This window comes from Ornithorhynchus anatinus, chromosome 1 (assembly GCF_004115215.2).
Source record: "Ornithorhynchus anatinus isolate Pmale09 chromosome 1, mOrnAna1.pri.v4, whole genome shotgun sequence".
Taxonomy (NCBI): domain Eukaryota; kingdom Metazoa; phylum Chordata; class Mammalia; order Monotremata; family Ornithorhynchidae; genus Ornithorhynchus; species Ornithorhynchus anatinus.
In genome coordinates, this window is record NC_041728.1 from 34,029,022 (window position 1) to 34,043,681 (window position 14,660).

At 51.1% G+C, this 14,660-nt stretch overlaps 1 protein-coding gene across 2 annotated transcripts in view; it reads right to left on the reverse strand.

The window, feature by feature from the left end:
- Window positions 1-2,238: 2,238 nt before the first annotated feature.
- Window positions 2,239-14,660, reverse strand: part of LOC100083057 (synaptojanin 2 binding protein) — a 32,330-nt gene continuing 19,908 nt past the window's right edge. Inside the window, exons 2-4 of one of the 2 annotated variants that reach the window (XM_029076449.2) lie at window positions 10,586-10,722; window positions 7,725-7,820; window positions 2,239-5,176 (exon numbers count right to left, since the gene is read on the reverse strand). In XM_029076449.2, coding sequence (XP_028932282.1) covers window positions 5,042-5,176; window positions 7,725-7,820; window positions 10,586-10,722 — 368 coding nt within the window. In that variant the 3' untranslated portion in view covers window positions 2,239-5,041. Of the gene's footprint in view, window positions 5,183-7,724; window positions 7,821-10,585; window positions 10,723-14,660 lie in introns of both variants that reach the window. The other variant, XM_029076440.2, reaches the window with a different exon arrangement.

Sequence of the window (14,660 nt, forward strand, 5' to 3'; positions counted from 1 at the left end):
TTGGACATGTCAAGTTTGAGGCGAAGGTGGAACAACCAAGTAGAGATGTCCTGAAGGCAGGAGGAAATGCGAGCCTGCAGAGAGGGAGACAGATCAGGACTGGAGATGGAGATTTGGGAATCATCCGCACAGAAGTGGTAGATGAAGTCATGAGAGTGAATGAGTTCTCCAAGGGAGTGGGTGTAGATGGAGAATAGAAGGGGTTCGGGTTGTTTGTGGCCAGAAGACACCTTTGAGGTGAGGTAGCTCACTACCTGCTCTTCGCTTCTCCCTTCGGTTGGGCTGTTCTCTGCTTGATTTGGACATCTGGGAGGGCTGGAAATGCTCTCTCTGGCCAGCAACATGTTAAGGGGATCAATTCCAGGGCAACTCCACATCTTTTACAACATTCAGAAGCTGCAAGCAATCAGGTAGCAAGACCCAAAGAGGGCAACCTCCCCCTCAAACACAGACACAACCACGTCCTCCCCCACCCACCCCACTTGCTTTCTTGCTCCACGCCCTCCCCCGCCCACACCTCCATCCTTCTCTCCTGCCGCTCCCACAAACCTCCCTCCCCCCACACCTTTCCTTCCTGGGACACCAGGAGCGAGAAGCAGCATGGCCTAGTGGTTGGAGCACATCCCTGGGAGGCAGAAAGACCTAGTTTCTAATCCTGGCTCCGCCACTTGCCTACTGTGTGACCTTGGCCAAGTCGCTTCACTTCTCCGGGCCTCAGTTCCCTCCTCTCTAAGACGGGAGTGAAGACTTTGAGCCGCACGTGGGACAGGGACTGTGTCCAACCTGTGGTATCTATCCCGGTGCTTAGAACAGTGTCTGGCACATAAGCACCTACATACCCTAAAAAATAGGGCAGAGGAAGCCTTGTAAGAGTACAGTAAAGCAATGCCTCAGACAATATTGCACCCCAACATTATAATTGGGGCGCTTCCTATGTGCTTATTTTATAAGAGGGAGAACAGGTATTTCATCCTCATTTTACACCTGAGGAGACGGAGGCACAGGCAAGTTTAAGTGTCTTACCCAAGGTCACACGGCTGGCAAGCGGCAGTGCCGGGATTAGAGCCCTGACTCCCAAGCCTGTGTTTTTTCAGTAGCAGTAGCTAGAAACCCCAGCCGCCACCTTACATTCACTCTAAAATCAACTGATCGCACTACATAATTTGAATGTTATCTTGGAAGGTAACTTTTCATGGCCCTATTTCACTATCCCTTTGTTGTGGAATCGAGAAATGCTGGAAGACTTGCATCACTCCAGAGCCCCCTACAACTGAAACGAGAACCCAACTCCCCCCAAACCACTAGCAGCTAAATGCGGCCAACGAGATCCCGTGCGAGGCCTGGTGGATGGAGCACGGGACTGGGAGTCAGGAGGACCTGGGTTCTAATCCTGGCTCCGCCACTCGTCTGCTGTACAACCTTGGGCAAGTCACTTCTCTGTGTCTCAGGTACCTCATCTGTAAAATGGGGATTAAGACCGTTAGCTCCATGTGGGACAGGAACTGTGTCCCACCTGAGTAGCTTGCGACTACCCCGGCGCTTAGAACAGTGCTTGACACATAATAAGCACTTAAATACTATCCTCACTACTATTACTACCAAAGACTGGACCCTGGATTTTTTTCCTTTGAGCTGCCTCCGCTTATGTAAATTGGTGTTCTGATATATTGTTAAGAGCACTGGACCAGCTGAATCCGCCTTCTGGTTAACTTTTAATTCTAACCCCAGCTCTGCCACTGTGTGACCTTGGGCAAGTCGTTTTGCTATGCCTCAGTTATTTTATCTGTAAAATGGGGAGCAGATACTTGTTCCCCCTACTTGGACTGTGAGCCTCACGTGGGACCTGATATTATGCCTACATAGTAAATGCTTGATAAAATTCGACAGCGATCAACAATCATTATTCGGCCGCCCAACCCAATCTTACCTGCCGCTGCTCCTGTGGCTTCATGAAAGAGAGGCCCCCGGGGAACTGTGCCAGGCAGCGGGGGCCCATCCTAGGCTCCAACCCCTTCTCTGATTGTGGAACTCCATCGACCACCTCTCGACCGCTCGCGGCAACGAGGCCGGGGGCGGAGAGGCAAATTAGCATCTTCGCCGCAATTCCAGGTAAAGTTCTTCCAGGAGAGACCACGAAACCCAGAAACGGAATGACCGAGAACCCGGTGTTTTTGACATCACAACCATTTCCGCTAGGAGACCACCCAAGGCCCGTTAGAACATTTCCGAGAGACGACATAGGCAAAACGATTTACTTTTCTCTCTTCACAAACTGATGAGCAACAATAAACAAGAGGTACTGAAAGGAGAGGGTTACAGTTTATAAGTTGGAAGGTGATCAGATTCGGGATAATTATCTGCAAACAGTAGGCACTCAATAAATACTTGGGATGGACTGATTCATTGCCCATCCCCTGGCTCTCGGGCCCACCTGCTGTCTCGGTTACAAGTCCCAATTCCTGAATGAACCGCAGAGCTTCGGAATGAACTCCTCCACCTCCCACGATGGCAGAACTGCCGGTCCGGGCTCAGGTTTCGCCGGTGGTGACATACGAGCCAGGAAAGAGTTCAACTGGATTCTCAGCTCAATGAAGGGCGCTCCAAGTCGAAATAACTTACTCATCTTTGGACCAACGGTGGGATCCTAAGAGGAAAAGCCTCTTAATACAAAGAACGTATGCATGCTGATGGACCGAAAGAATCCTCAATGGATTCTCAGGTCTACCTTGATTTCATAAACGGGCATCAAGACACCCACGCCTTCTCAACTGTTCACATACGGAAAACCCATCGAGAGGTCTTTGGCTTTTTGGTTAGTGGACTTTTTTGTGAAATTAAAAGGCAACCTTCATCGCCAGAGGCAAACAGGCTCTTATACGTTAAGGTCTTAAGTCTCTTTGGGGAGCACAGCTCCATCCCAAAGATTTCACATTCTTCGTCATGTTTCCTTGAAGGATTGCAGAGCCAAGCTGTGCGATGCCCCTTCATTCCTTCCAATGTTGACAACTACCCGATATTGTCCACGCTGATGGCACTGGCTTTTAACGAGGTGATCAAAGAGCTCTGAGGAAAACCCTAATGAAGCTTTTGGTGCTGATGTATTAGGCCCTTATTCTTGGAATCCTTATTTAATATGCAAGCAGACAGGCTTGACCTTCGACGATGCCATCTGACTCTCAGCGTAGCAAAGTGGCTCCTGTCGGAGTTCACTTTTCCGAGAGGAGCAATGAGCCCCGCTGACCCTCTTCTCCTCCTTCCCCCATCTCCTCTGACACCCCTACCGGATAAGCCTACTAAGCAGTGTAGCGGAAGGAAAGCCAGATGCCAAAAAGGGGACGGGGAGAAGTTTCTTCTTAGGACACATCTATATTGTAGTAGACTCCTGGGATATCACAAATACGCAATTAATGTGTTTCCTTTGTATTTGAATAGAAAAGAAAATCTTCAAACTGCACCCCCATTCTTTGGCTCACAACAAGCTGAGGTTCCAGAGGATTCTGGGAAACCTCATGGGGCCCCAAGCCAAAGGAAGGACGGGGTGCTGATACGGCGGCAGGTGAGGAGTTCCCTTTCCATTTGGTTAAAATCTGCTTCCGCTCATAACCTGGGAATAGTAGCTTTCCGGGTCATGGATGACCTGCTCACTGACTGGCGGTGTGCTCGAGGAAGGGCGGAGAAAAAGGGAAAGAGGGTTGCTGGACAGTTTGGCCTTTAAGGTCCCATCTCCTAAACCAGAACGGGCCCAAGATCCCAACCGGAACTACTTCTCCTGGATTGCCTCTCTTTATCCTTACCCTCTGGTCCTCCGGATCCCCTTTCCCTCAACTGCCCTGCAAAAATTTATAAAAACCTTCAAGCATTAAGCAGGCTTGGGGGCCCGAACCTCCCTGCCTGTTGTCTCGGCCCCCTTCCTTTTCTGACACAGTGCAAAAGGAGTTTCTTGCCTCTTCTGGGAGGGTGCTGATAGCTCCGCTCTTGAAGCCTGCAGCAGCATAGATTATTCCTGGTCTTTCCTAGTCACTTCTCATCTCTCTGGGTGAGGAAAGCCAAACAGGACTCTATAGGTTGCCCAAATTGAGGGTCTTCCCAGGACAGCAGGTCCCAAACTCTCTCTTCTCCCCTCTGGCCTCCCTAAAAAGGGACCGACACACATCCAACACAATTCCCCTACTTGAAACACGGGCCTCTCCGGTGGGGACCCGACCTACCAAAATAGCCACTCCGATCTCACAATGGGACACGTTTGTTCGCTCCTGATCCCTGCCCCCGCCCCAGCTCATTTCTGTCTTTGGCACAAGCTTTCTTCTCCGGACAACCGGAAAGAGATGAGACCCAATCATCCAGGTCCTGGGGAGAAGTGTTTTCCCTGACAATTCTTTGTGTTTCTTCCTCGCCTCCGGCTCCCCGGTGCCTCAGGATGGGCCCCCTTCCACGGCTCCCTCGGATGGAAGATGGCTACGGTGGAAACCAGCGGCCTGAGAAACCCGGGCGGCCTTCTCGTTTTTTTAATTCTCTCCGCGGTGTCTGTTATTCTCTAAAGCGATAAAACGGCCCCACCCAGCCCCCTCTCCTTTGTTCGCTGCGGGCTCGTGGGTCGGTGGGACAGATGGGAAAGAGATGAGATGAGGACCCCCATGGGGTTCCCAAATAAGAGCACTACAATGGAAAAGATTCAACTGGCCATCCGGCCCTCGCCCCCCCGACCTCGTGGCCCAAGCCCGGCAGCCCTGCAGGTGACAGGAAGGACGTCAACTTCCGGGGCGGAGGATAGAGGGGGCAGGGGAGAGGAAGAGGGTGGCGGAAGGACTCGCCCCATGAGTGCGGCCACTTTATCTCCCGCCCAACCAGGCCCGTTCTCCGGTCAGCGGGCCCGGTGGCGGCTCCCACGCCTGCCCGTCGGCCCTGCCCGACCCCGGTCCGATCCGGGTTGGGGTCTCTCTCTCTCTTCGGATCCCACGGCGGTCGCCAGCCACAGCGGCATGGGGGTGGGGGGGCAGGGACCTGGGGTTGGGTGCGGAGTTCGAGAGGCACGGGCTTCCGGTCACAGTCGCTGTCGGGACCTGACGAAGGCCCAAGCGGCGATGGCGGCGAGGGCGAGCACTGGCACCAGCACTGCGGCCAGGGGGAGGCCACGGGGGTCCCCGTCCCCTCGGTGATTCACGGGGCCATTCTGAACCTGTAACTGGGAAGGGGGGCGGGGGGAGACACGCAAGTCAGGACCGCCCTAACAGCGCCCCGGGATCCCGGCCCCACCATCCCTTCTGACTCACCCAAAACCGTAACCGTGGCCTTGTCCTCGACTCCTCCCTTTCAACCCGCAAGTTCCATCTGTCACCAAATCCTCTCAGTTCGACCGTCACAACGTCACTAAACACCACCCTTCCCTCTCCATCCAAACTGCTCCCACCTTGATCCAAGCAGGTAACCTACCCCGCCTCTGATTACTCTTTCAGCTTCCTTACTGTTGCTATTTGTGATGCGCTTACGCTGTGTCAAGCGCTGTGCTAAGCACTGGGGTAGCTATGAGGTAATCAGGTTGGACACAGTCTCTGTCCCACATGGAGCTCAGTCTTCATCCCCATTATACAGGTGAGGTAATCAAGGCCCAGAGCAGTGAAGTGACTTGCCCGAGGTCACACCGAAGACAAGTGACGGATTCGGGATTAGAACCCAGGTCCCCCGACTCCCAGGCCCGTGCTCTATCCACTAGCATGGCCTAGTGGCCCACAGGGTGAGCTTCTCATTGGGGAGAGGCGGCAGTGTCAGGTTCATTGGCCTCCACGGGTTACTCTTCTGAGGAAATGGGTCGGCCAGATCTTGTACTTAATACTTAACGTGAACATCCTTATACTCTATTGTTTCCTCTATCCCTAATCAGTTTTAATGTCTGCCTTCCCCTGGATCACGGTATTTATAGTGGTACTTGTTAAGCGCTATATACTACGGGCCTGGGGGGGAATACGGTCCCTGTCCCACATGGGGCTCCCAGTCTTAATGCCCATTTTAAAGATCAGGGAATGGAGGCACGGAGAAGTAAAATGACTTGTCCAAGATCACCCAAGCAGATCATCTGCTGGCCCTTCGGGCATCCAGGTCTGTGCTCTATCCATTAAGCCGCACTCCTTGTGGGTAAGAAACTCATTCATTCAACTGTATTTACTGAGTGCTTACTGTGTACTACAGCACTGTAATAAGCGCTTGGGAGAATACAATAACAGACAGACACAGTCCCTGCCCACAAGAAGCTTACTTATCTACCAACTCTGTGTACTGTAATAATAATAACGGTGTATTTGTTAAGTGCTTATTAGATGACAGGCACTGTACTAAGCGCTGGGATCAATATAGCCAAATCAGGTTGGATACAGTCCCTGTCCCACAAGGGGCTCACACACTTCATCCCCATTTGACACGCAAAGAAAATGAGGCCCCAAAAAGTGAAATGACTTGTCCAGGGTCACGCTGCAGACAAGTGGCAGAGCCGGGATGAAAACCCAGGTCCTTCTGATTGCAGGCCCGCGCTCTAACCACTAGGCCACATATTTTTCGAAGCGCTTAGTCCAGGGCTCTGTACACAGTAAGCGCTCAATCAACACCATCGTTTGACTGATTGATCGGGGGGTGGGGACGACGCTTTGGCCAACCTGGGCTAAGGAAGAGGAGGAAGAAGGGAGGGGATGATTCCGTCTGGGGTGGGAGAAGAAGTCTGGTGATGTGAAAGGTGCCCCACCCCAGAGAAGGAGGGGATCATTCATTCATTCATTCAATAGTATTTATTGAGCGCTTACTATGTACAGAGCACTGTGCTAAGTGCTTGGAATGTACAATTCGGCACTGGGCCAATGGGCCCTAAGGCTGGCCGGAGTCCAGCCCCGGAATCCAGAGAGGTCACTACCTTCTAGGAGGCTACCTTTGGGCAATGCGGATGCCTGGGCCAGAGAACGTGAGGCGCCCCTAACGCTAAGTCCTCCATCTAGACCAGAAGCTCACAGTGGGGAGGGAATGTGTCTACTAGATCGTTATACTGTACTCTCCCAAGCTCCTAGAATACTGTGCAGATCTCTGCACGCAGTAAGCGCTCCGAAAATAGCTCTACTCACGCCACCACACCCAGTGATTCATCACTCAGACACTTCATGTGGAGAGACACCGAGTTTAACGTGTCCTCTTCCCACAGAAACATCTGCTTTTTCGCTGTTAGGTCAATTCCTTTAGGAGAGGAATCATCTAAGTGACCTCTTGGGCGAGAACTCCGAAGATACGATTCACCCTAAAGACGATCATGAAGCTACCGAGTTCTTCTCCCTATTTTTTTTTTAAATGGCACTTGTTAGCGCTTACTATGTGCCAGGCACTGTACTAAGTGCTGAGTAGATACAAGCTAATCAGGTTGGATACGGTCCATGTCCCACAGGACGTTCACCGTTTTAATCCCCATCTGACAGATGAGCCAACAGGCACTGAGAAGTGACTTGCCCAAGGTCACCCACCAGACCAGTGGAGGAACCGGCATTAGAACCCAGGTCCTCTGACTCCCAGGCCTGGGCTCTTTCCACTAGGCCGTGCTGCTTCTCCAGCTAACAAAGAGCCAGAGAATCCTCCACCCGAGAGGGGGTGCGAGCAGTTTCGGATTAAGCCAGGCAGTGGGCTAACACGGGATTCGGGAAACCGCAGAACGGAGAGTTTGGGGCCGAGGGGCCGGAAGCGGGTATGACGCTACCCACCTTGCGCTGCACTTTGAGGGACACGGCGTAACCGGCATTTCGAAACAGGTCCACGGCATCCTGGTGCAACAAATTCTTCAAGTCTTTGCCATTCACCTGCAAGGAACCCAGGAACAGCCATCCGATTAGCTAACGAATCCCCAGCCTGCCTCGTGGAGACGCAGCTCTGAGCTCGTGACCGTCCCCTGTCTGCAAAACCAACCCCATTTGCTTGTATAGACCCCAGCGCTTAGTACAGAGCCTGGCACATGGTAAACACGTATAACAAATACCGTAAAAAAAAAAAGTTCTGAGTGGAAAGGTTTTAATAATGGTGGTATTTGGTAAGCGCCTACTATGTGCCAGGCACTGCACTAAGCAGCACTGGGGTAGACGCAAGCCAATCGGGTTGGACAGGGTCCAACCTGTCCAAACTGTCCCACGTGGGGCTTCCAGTCTTCACCCCCATTATACAGATGAGGGAACTGAGGCCCAGACGAACTGAAGTGACTTGCCCAAAGTCACACAGCAGACGAGGGGCAGAGCTGGAATTAGAAACCAGGTCCTTAGGGCTCCCAGGCCCCGGCTCTATCATAATGATGGTATTTGTGAAGGGCTTACTATGTGCCAAGCACTGTTCTAAGCACTGGGGTAGACACAAGGTAATCAGGTTGTCCCATGTGAGATAGTCTTAATCCCCATTTCACAGACGTGGTAACTGAGGCAGAGACGAGTTCAGTGACTTGCCCAAAGTCACACAGCTGACAAATGGCAGAGTCGGGATTAGAACCCACGACCTGCGACTCCCAAGCCCGTGCTCTTTCCACTTAGCCACACTGCTTCTCATCTAGAAGGAACTTTCGAGAACCCAGGCCTCAAATTAAGATTGCATAAAATCAAATGAGAGGAAAATGGGGACCTATGAGGCTGCTCGAGATTGGTACCAAATCTGTTGCCAAATTGTACTTTCCAAGCTCTTAGTACAGTGCTCTGAACATGGTAAGCGCTCAATAAATACGACTGAATGAATGAATGGCGGCCAAGTTGTATGCCACAGAATGGAGGCATAGAGCCTTGGGGACAGATGAGGGTCTAATTTTTCTGGTCCGTTCTCTTACGGACCAGCGTGGCTTAGTGGAGAGAGCACGGGCCCGGGAGTCAGAAGGACCTGGGTTCTAATCCCGGTTCTGCTACATCTGCTGTGTGACCTTGGGCAAGTCACTTCACTGGGCCTCCTTTCCCTCATCGGTAAAATGGGGATTAAGACTGTGAGCCCCACAGGGGACAGGGACTGTACCCAACCCGATTTGCTTATATCCACCCTAGCGCTTAGGAAAGTGCCTGGCACAGAGTAAGCGCTTAACAGATGCCATAATTATTATTATCGTACAGGTAAATTTTTTTTTTAAAAAGCTCGATAATTAGGTCCCGCTTTTAAACACCCCCAATCCATACCCCAAGCATAATGAGCAGATTGCCTCATCCAACTCTATACTCTATACTGTGTTCTTCTCTGAAACAAAGACATTCCAATTCAGGGGTCTCACTATGCTCTCCTCTGGACTGTAAGCTCGTTGTTGGCAGGGAATACGTCTACCAACTCTGATATATTGTACTCTCCCTAGTACTATTACTCTGCACACAGTAATAGTAATAGTAATTGTGGTAATTGTTAAGCGCTTACTCTGTTCAAGCAAATCAGGTTGGGCACGGTCTCTGTCCCACATGGGGCTCACAATCTTAATCCCCATTTTCCAGATGAGGTAACTGGGGCCCAGAGAAGTGAGGTGACTTGCCCAAGGTCACACAGCGGACAAGCGGTGGAGCCGGGACTAGAACCCGGGTCCTTCTGACTCCCAGCCCCATGCTCCATCCACTAGGCCAAAGCTGCTGTTTCTAAGTAGGCACTCCATAAATACCACTGATTGATTAAAGCACCCCATGGAACGTCGAGGAGGTCAGGGTATTTGACAAACGTCTCGTTAATCTTCCCCGTGACATGACTGGAAGGTCTTGCCCTCCCTCCCCCCAGCTGACTATTTTCCAGGTTCTGTGGCTGAGGGAAGTGACAGCTGGAATTACCAAATGAACTAAGACTTCATTTCCCCCAAATAGGTTTCAAGTCACTCATCTAACACCTAGGGCATACCGGGAAGGAAGGCTTTCTTCAGCATCAGGTGAAAATTAAGATGGGTCAGGCAGCCCAAGAAACACAGGCCAGGCCAGAAAGAGCTTTGAAATCAATAGTTCAATCAATCGTATATATTGAGCGCTTACTATGTGCAGAGCACTGTACTGTACTAAGCACTTGGAGGAGTACAAAATAACAGAATTAGCAGACACGGTCCCTGCCCATAATGAGGTTACATCAGATACAGTGTGGCCTAGAGGCCAGAGCACAGGCCTGGGAGTCAGAAAGACCTGGGTTCTCATCTCAGCTCTGCCGCTTGTCTGCTGTGTGACCGTAGGCAAGTCACTTCACTTTTCTGTGCCTCAGGGACCTCATCTGTAAAATGGGGGTGGAGACTGTGAGCCCCTCCTGGGACAGGGACTGTGTCCAATCTGATGACCCTGCTTCTGTCCCAGCACTTTACACAGTGGCTGTCACGTAATAAGTGCTTAACAAATACCATACACACACACACAAAGATAAGGACTCTTACCCCCAAAGGGGCAAACTGGGAACCCTCCCACTAAAGCCACCATCGAGGTTACGAAGGTGAGCACCGGCTTGGTGCTGGGACCTGAATGGCAATCGCTGACCAAGTTGGCCAGGAAGCGAATTTTCCAAGAAGGGTCTTGGGTTGGGCAGGGCGGGATAGGGGTTTGGGTGGAGGGCCCCCACCGGTCCCCAAGGGAGCTCCGCCGGCCTAGGTTCTCACCGCTAGGACCTTGTCACCCTCCTGGAGCCGCCCGTCAAGGGCCGCAGCCCCATTCTCTTTGATCCGGCTGACGAAGATACCGCTGTCGCTGGGCATGAACTGCTGGTCTGTCCCGCCGACGATGTTGAATCCCAGCCCTGAAAAAGCACACAGAGAGCAGGAGGGGGGAAGAGGAGGGGACAGGAGGAGGAGAGAAGGAGGGGAGAGAAGGAGAGGAGGAGGAGAGAAGTGGAGCAGGAGAGAAGAAGAAGAGGAGAGAAAGTACAGAAGTAGAGAAGGGGAGGAGAGAAGAGGAGAGAAAGAGAGAAAAAGAAGATAGGGAGAGAAGTAAAGAAAAAGGAGAGAGGGAGAGAAGGAGAGAAGGAGGAGTGAGAGAGAGAAGAAGAGGAGAGAAGGGAAGTAGGAAAGAAGGAGAGAATGGGAGAAGGGGAGAGAAGAGGAGAGAGTGTCATTCCATTAGGGACAAAGGTGTTTGACACACAAAACAACAGAGAGAGAAGCAACGTGGCCTAGTGGCCTGGGAGTTAGAAGGACCTGAGATCTCATCCCGGCTCTGCCACTTGTCTGCTGTGTGACCATGGGCAAGCCACTTCATTTCTCTGGGCCTCAGTTCCCTCATCTGTAAAATGGGGATTAAGACCATGAGCCCCACATGATACAGGGACTGTGCCCAACCCCATTAGCTTGTATCTACCCCAGTGCATAGTGCAGTGCCTGGCTCATAGGAAGTACTCAAATAGCAGGAAAAATGTCACACCACTGAGGAGTAAAATGTTTGCCAGAGAAAAGCAGAGAGAAAAGGCGTCATTAGGGAGGAAAGTGTTTGACCCAAAGTCCAGGCCACTCTGGCTAGTTTCCCAGATCAGGTCACAAGCCAAACTACAAATGCAGCAGGAAATATTGCTTCAATCCATCCATGGGGATTGATATCATTATTATCATTATTTTATAGGGTGCAAAGTACTCAATCAGGCACTTGGGAGACTAGATCTACAGTAAGAATCATCTTTCTCTTTCAAGGAGCTTAGAATTTTGCAGCGAGGCAGATAAAAACCAATTACAAATAACAACTGAGGTGTTAGAAAAGAGGACAAATATATGGGCATGAACTAGCCAAATGACTGAACGTTCAATATACACACACATAAACAAATAAAAAAATGTGTGCACACAAATGCTGAGGCCAGGAACTAAATACAAAAGTACTTGGGGTAGGTGAGGAGCAGTGTGTTCTAGCGGAAAGGGAGTGTGTCTCCTTACTGTTGCACTGTACTATCCCAAGAAGTTAGTACAGTGCTCTGCACACAGAAAGCACTCAATAACTACGAATGAGTGAATGTCAGAGAACCTGAGTTCTAATCCTGGCTCCGTGAACAGTCTGCTGGGTGACCTTGGACAAGTCGCTTCACTTCTCTGGGCCTCAGGGACCTCAACTACAAAACAGGGATTAAATCCTCCTCCCTTCTCCTCCTTCCTCCCCAGTGTCCAACCTGATTAATCTCTAGCAGTGCTTAGAACTGTACTGAGCAGGTAATAAGCACTTAAATCCCATTTTCTTTTTTTTAAAGAAAAAAACAACAACGGAGGGTCAGATTGATGTGAATTGACTGGGGAAGGCTTCACGAAGGAGATGAAATTCAAGAAGGGTTTTGAACATGAGCTCCAAGATAAGGGAATAGTGAGAGCAAAGGGTGGGAGAGTGAAGGCTGTAAACTCTCGTGGGCAGGGAATGTTTCTACCAACTCTACTGTACTCTCCCAAGGGCTTAGTGCAGTGCTCTGCACATAGTAAGAGCTCAATCATATTTATTGAGCGCTTACTAAACGCTTGGGAGAGTCCCATACATCAGAATCAGCGGGTATGTTCCCTGCCCAGAACGATACCGTTGACTGATTATGAGCAACATATAGTTGGAAGGGAAACTGAGGAGGAACCGAGTGGATGAAGAGAGACAATAGATGAGATGGGGTGAGCTGATGGAGACCCATGGAGAGCAGTAATAGGAGTCATGGAATTTTAATAAAGACTGTACTGAGCTCTTGGGAAGTACGAGAAGGAACACACACTCTAAGGGGACAGACCGATACAGAAACAGACGTCAAACTGTAAGCTCCTTGAGGGTAGGGATCATGCCTTCTAATTCTCCTGTACTCTCTGAAGTGCTGAGAACACAGGGCACAACCAGTAATATTGATATTCCCCTCTAGAGTGTAAGCTTTCTGTGGAAAGAGATTGTCTCTCTTTATTATTGAATTGTTCTTTCCAAGCTCATCACGTTGGGACACAGTCCAGGTCCCACATGGGGCTGAGAGTCTTCATCCTCGTTGTTCAGATGAGGAAACTGAGGCCCAGAAAAGTGAAGTGACTTCTCCAAGGTCACACAGCAGACAAGCGGCGGAGCCGGGATTAGAACCTAGGTCCTTCTAACTCCCAGGCCTGTGTTCTATCCACTAGGCCACGCTGCTCGATCGTTTGATAGTCACAAATAGTGGAATCACAACAAAACAAACCGAATGTTCAAACAAATATGCACAAGGGCTAAAGACGAAACTGAAAGGATTGGTAAGAATCAGGGATCCGTTAATTAGTCGGGGAATGTATAGTGGAGGAGTTGGGGATTTGGGGGGGGTTAATAATAATAATAATCATAACTGTTTATTTGTTAAGCACTTACAATGTGCCAGGCACTGTACTAAGCGCTGGGGTGGATACAAGCAAACGTCCCTGTCCCACGTGGGGCTCACAGACTCAATCCCCATTTTACAGATGAGGGAACTGAGGCCCAGAGAGGTGAAGTGACTTGCTCGAGGTCACGCAGCAGGAAAGCGGCAGAGCTGGGATTAGAACCCACGACCTCCTGATTCCCAGGCCCGCGCTCTATCCACTACACTATGCTTTTTTCAAGGCTGAGGCCTGGCAGGCTTCCATGGCAAGGGAATTCCAGGCCCCAGAAGTAACGTGAGCTACGGGTTGGACGTGGGCAGAGCCGGGGGGAGGAGACTCGAGCGGATGAACGGGGGAGGGCAAGGAAAGACAGGGAGAGAAGAGCTGAGACGGCATGCACGGCCTAGGGGAGAGAGCCCAGGCCTGGGAGGCAGAGGACCAGGCATCTAATCCTGCCACTGCCAGCTGTTTGGTCATTTTCTTGCTGGGTGACCTTGGGCGAGTCACTTCTCTGTGCCTCAACTGTAAAATGGGGATCCAGTACCTTGCTCCTTCCTACTTACACTGTGAGCCCCAAGTGGGATGGGGACTGTGTCTGCCTTAATTCACTCGTATACAGCCCAGCGCTTAGGACAGTGCTGGACCCATAGTAAGCGCTTAACAAATACCATTAAAAAAGGCAGCTGAGCGGTCCTATTTTTAATCCTCTAGACTGCAAGCTCTTTGTGGGCAGGGAACATGCCTACCAACTCCGTTGGGCTGTACTCTCCCAAGCGCTCTATACAGTGCTCTACACCTGGTATGTGCTCAATTGATACCGGATATTGATTGATTTGAGAGAGCGAGGGGGAGAGAGAGGGTGAAGAGATGGGAGGCCAGTGACAGCAAATGTTTGACTAAGATAAGAGGGAATGGGGTCAGAGGCAATAGTGGGGAGGGTAGAGCTGAAGAGCTGAAGAGACTCCCGCAGTCTACATCTCCGCCCCTGCCCTCTCCCCCTCCCTTCAGGCTCGCATCTCCTTCTGCCTCCAGGACGTCTCCACCTGGATGTCGGCCCGCCACCTAAAACTCAACATGAGCAAGACTGAGCTCCTCATCTTCCCTCCCAAACCCGGTCCTCTCCCAGACTTCTCTATCACTGTGGATGGCACGACCATCCTTCCCGTCTCTCAGGCCCGCAATCTCGGTGTCATCCTTGACTCGTCCCTCTCGTTCACCCCACACATCCTATCCGTTACCAAGACCTGCCGGTTTCACCTCTACAATATCGCCAAGATCCGCCCTTTCCTCTCCACCCAAACAGCTACCTTACTGTTACGGGCTCTCGTTATATCCCAGCTAGACTACTGTGTCAGCCTTCTCTCTGACCTCCCTTCCTCCTCTCTCGCCCCGCTCCGGTCTATTCTTCACT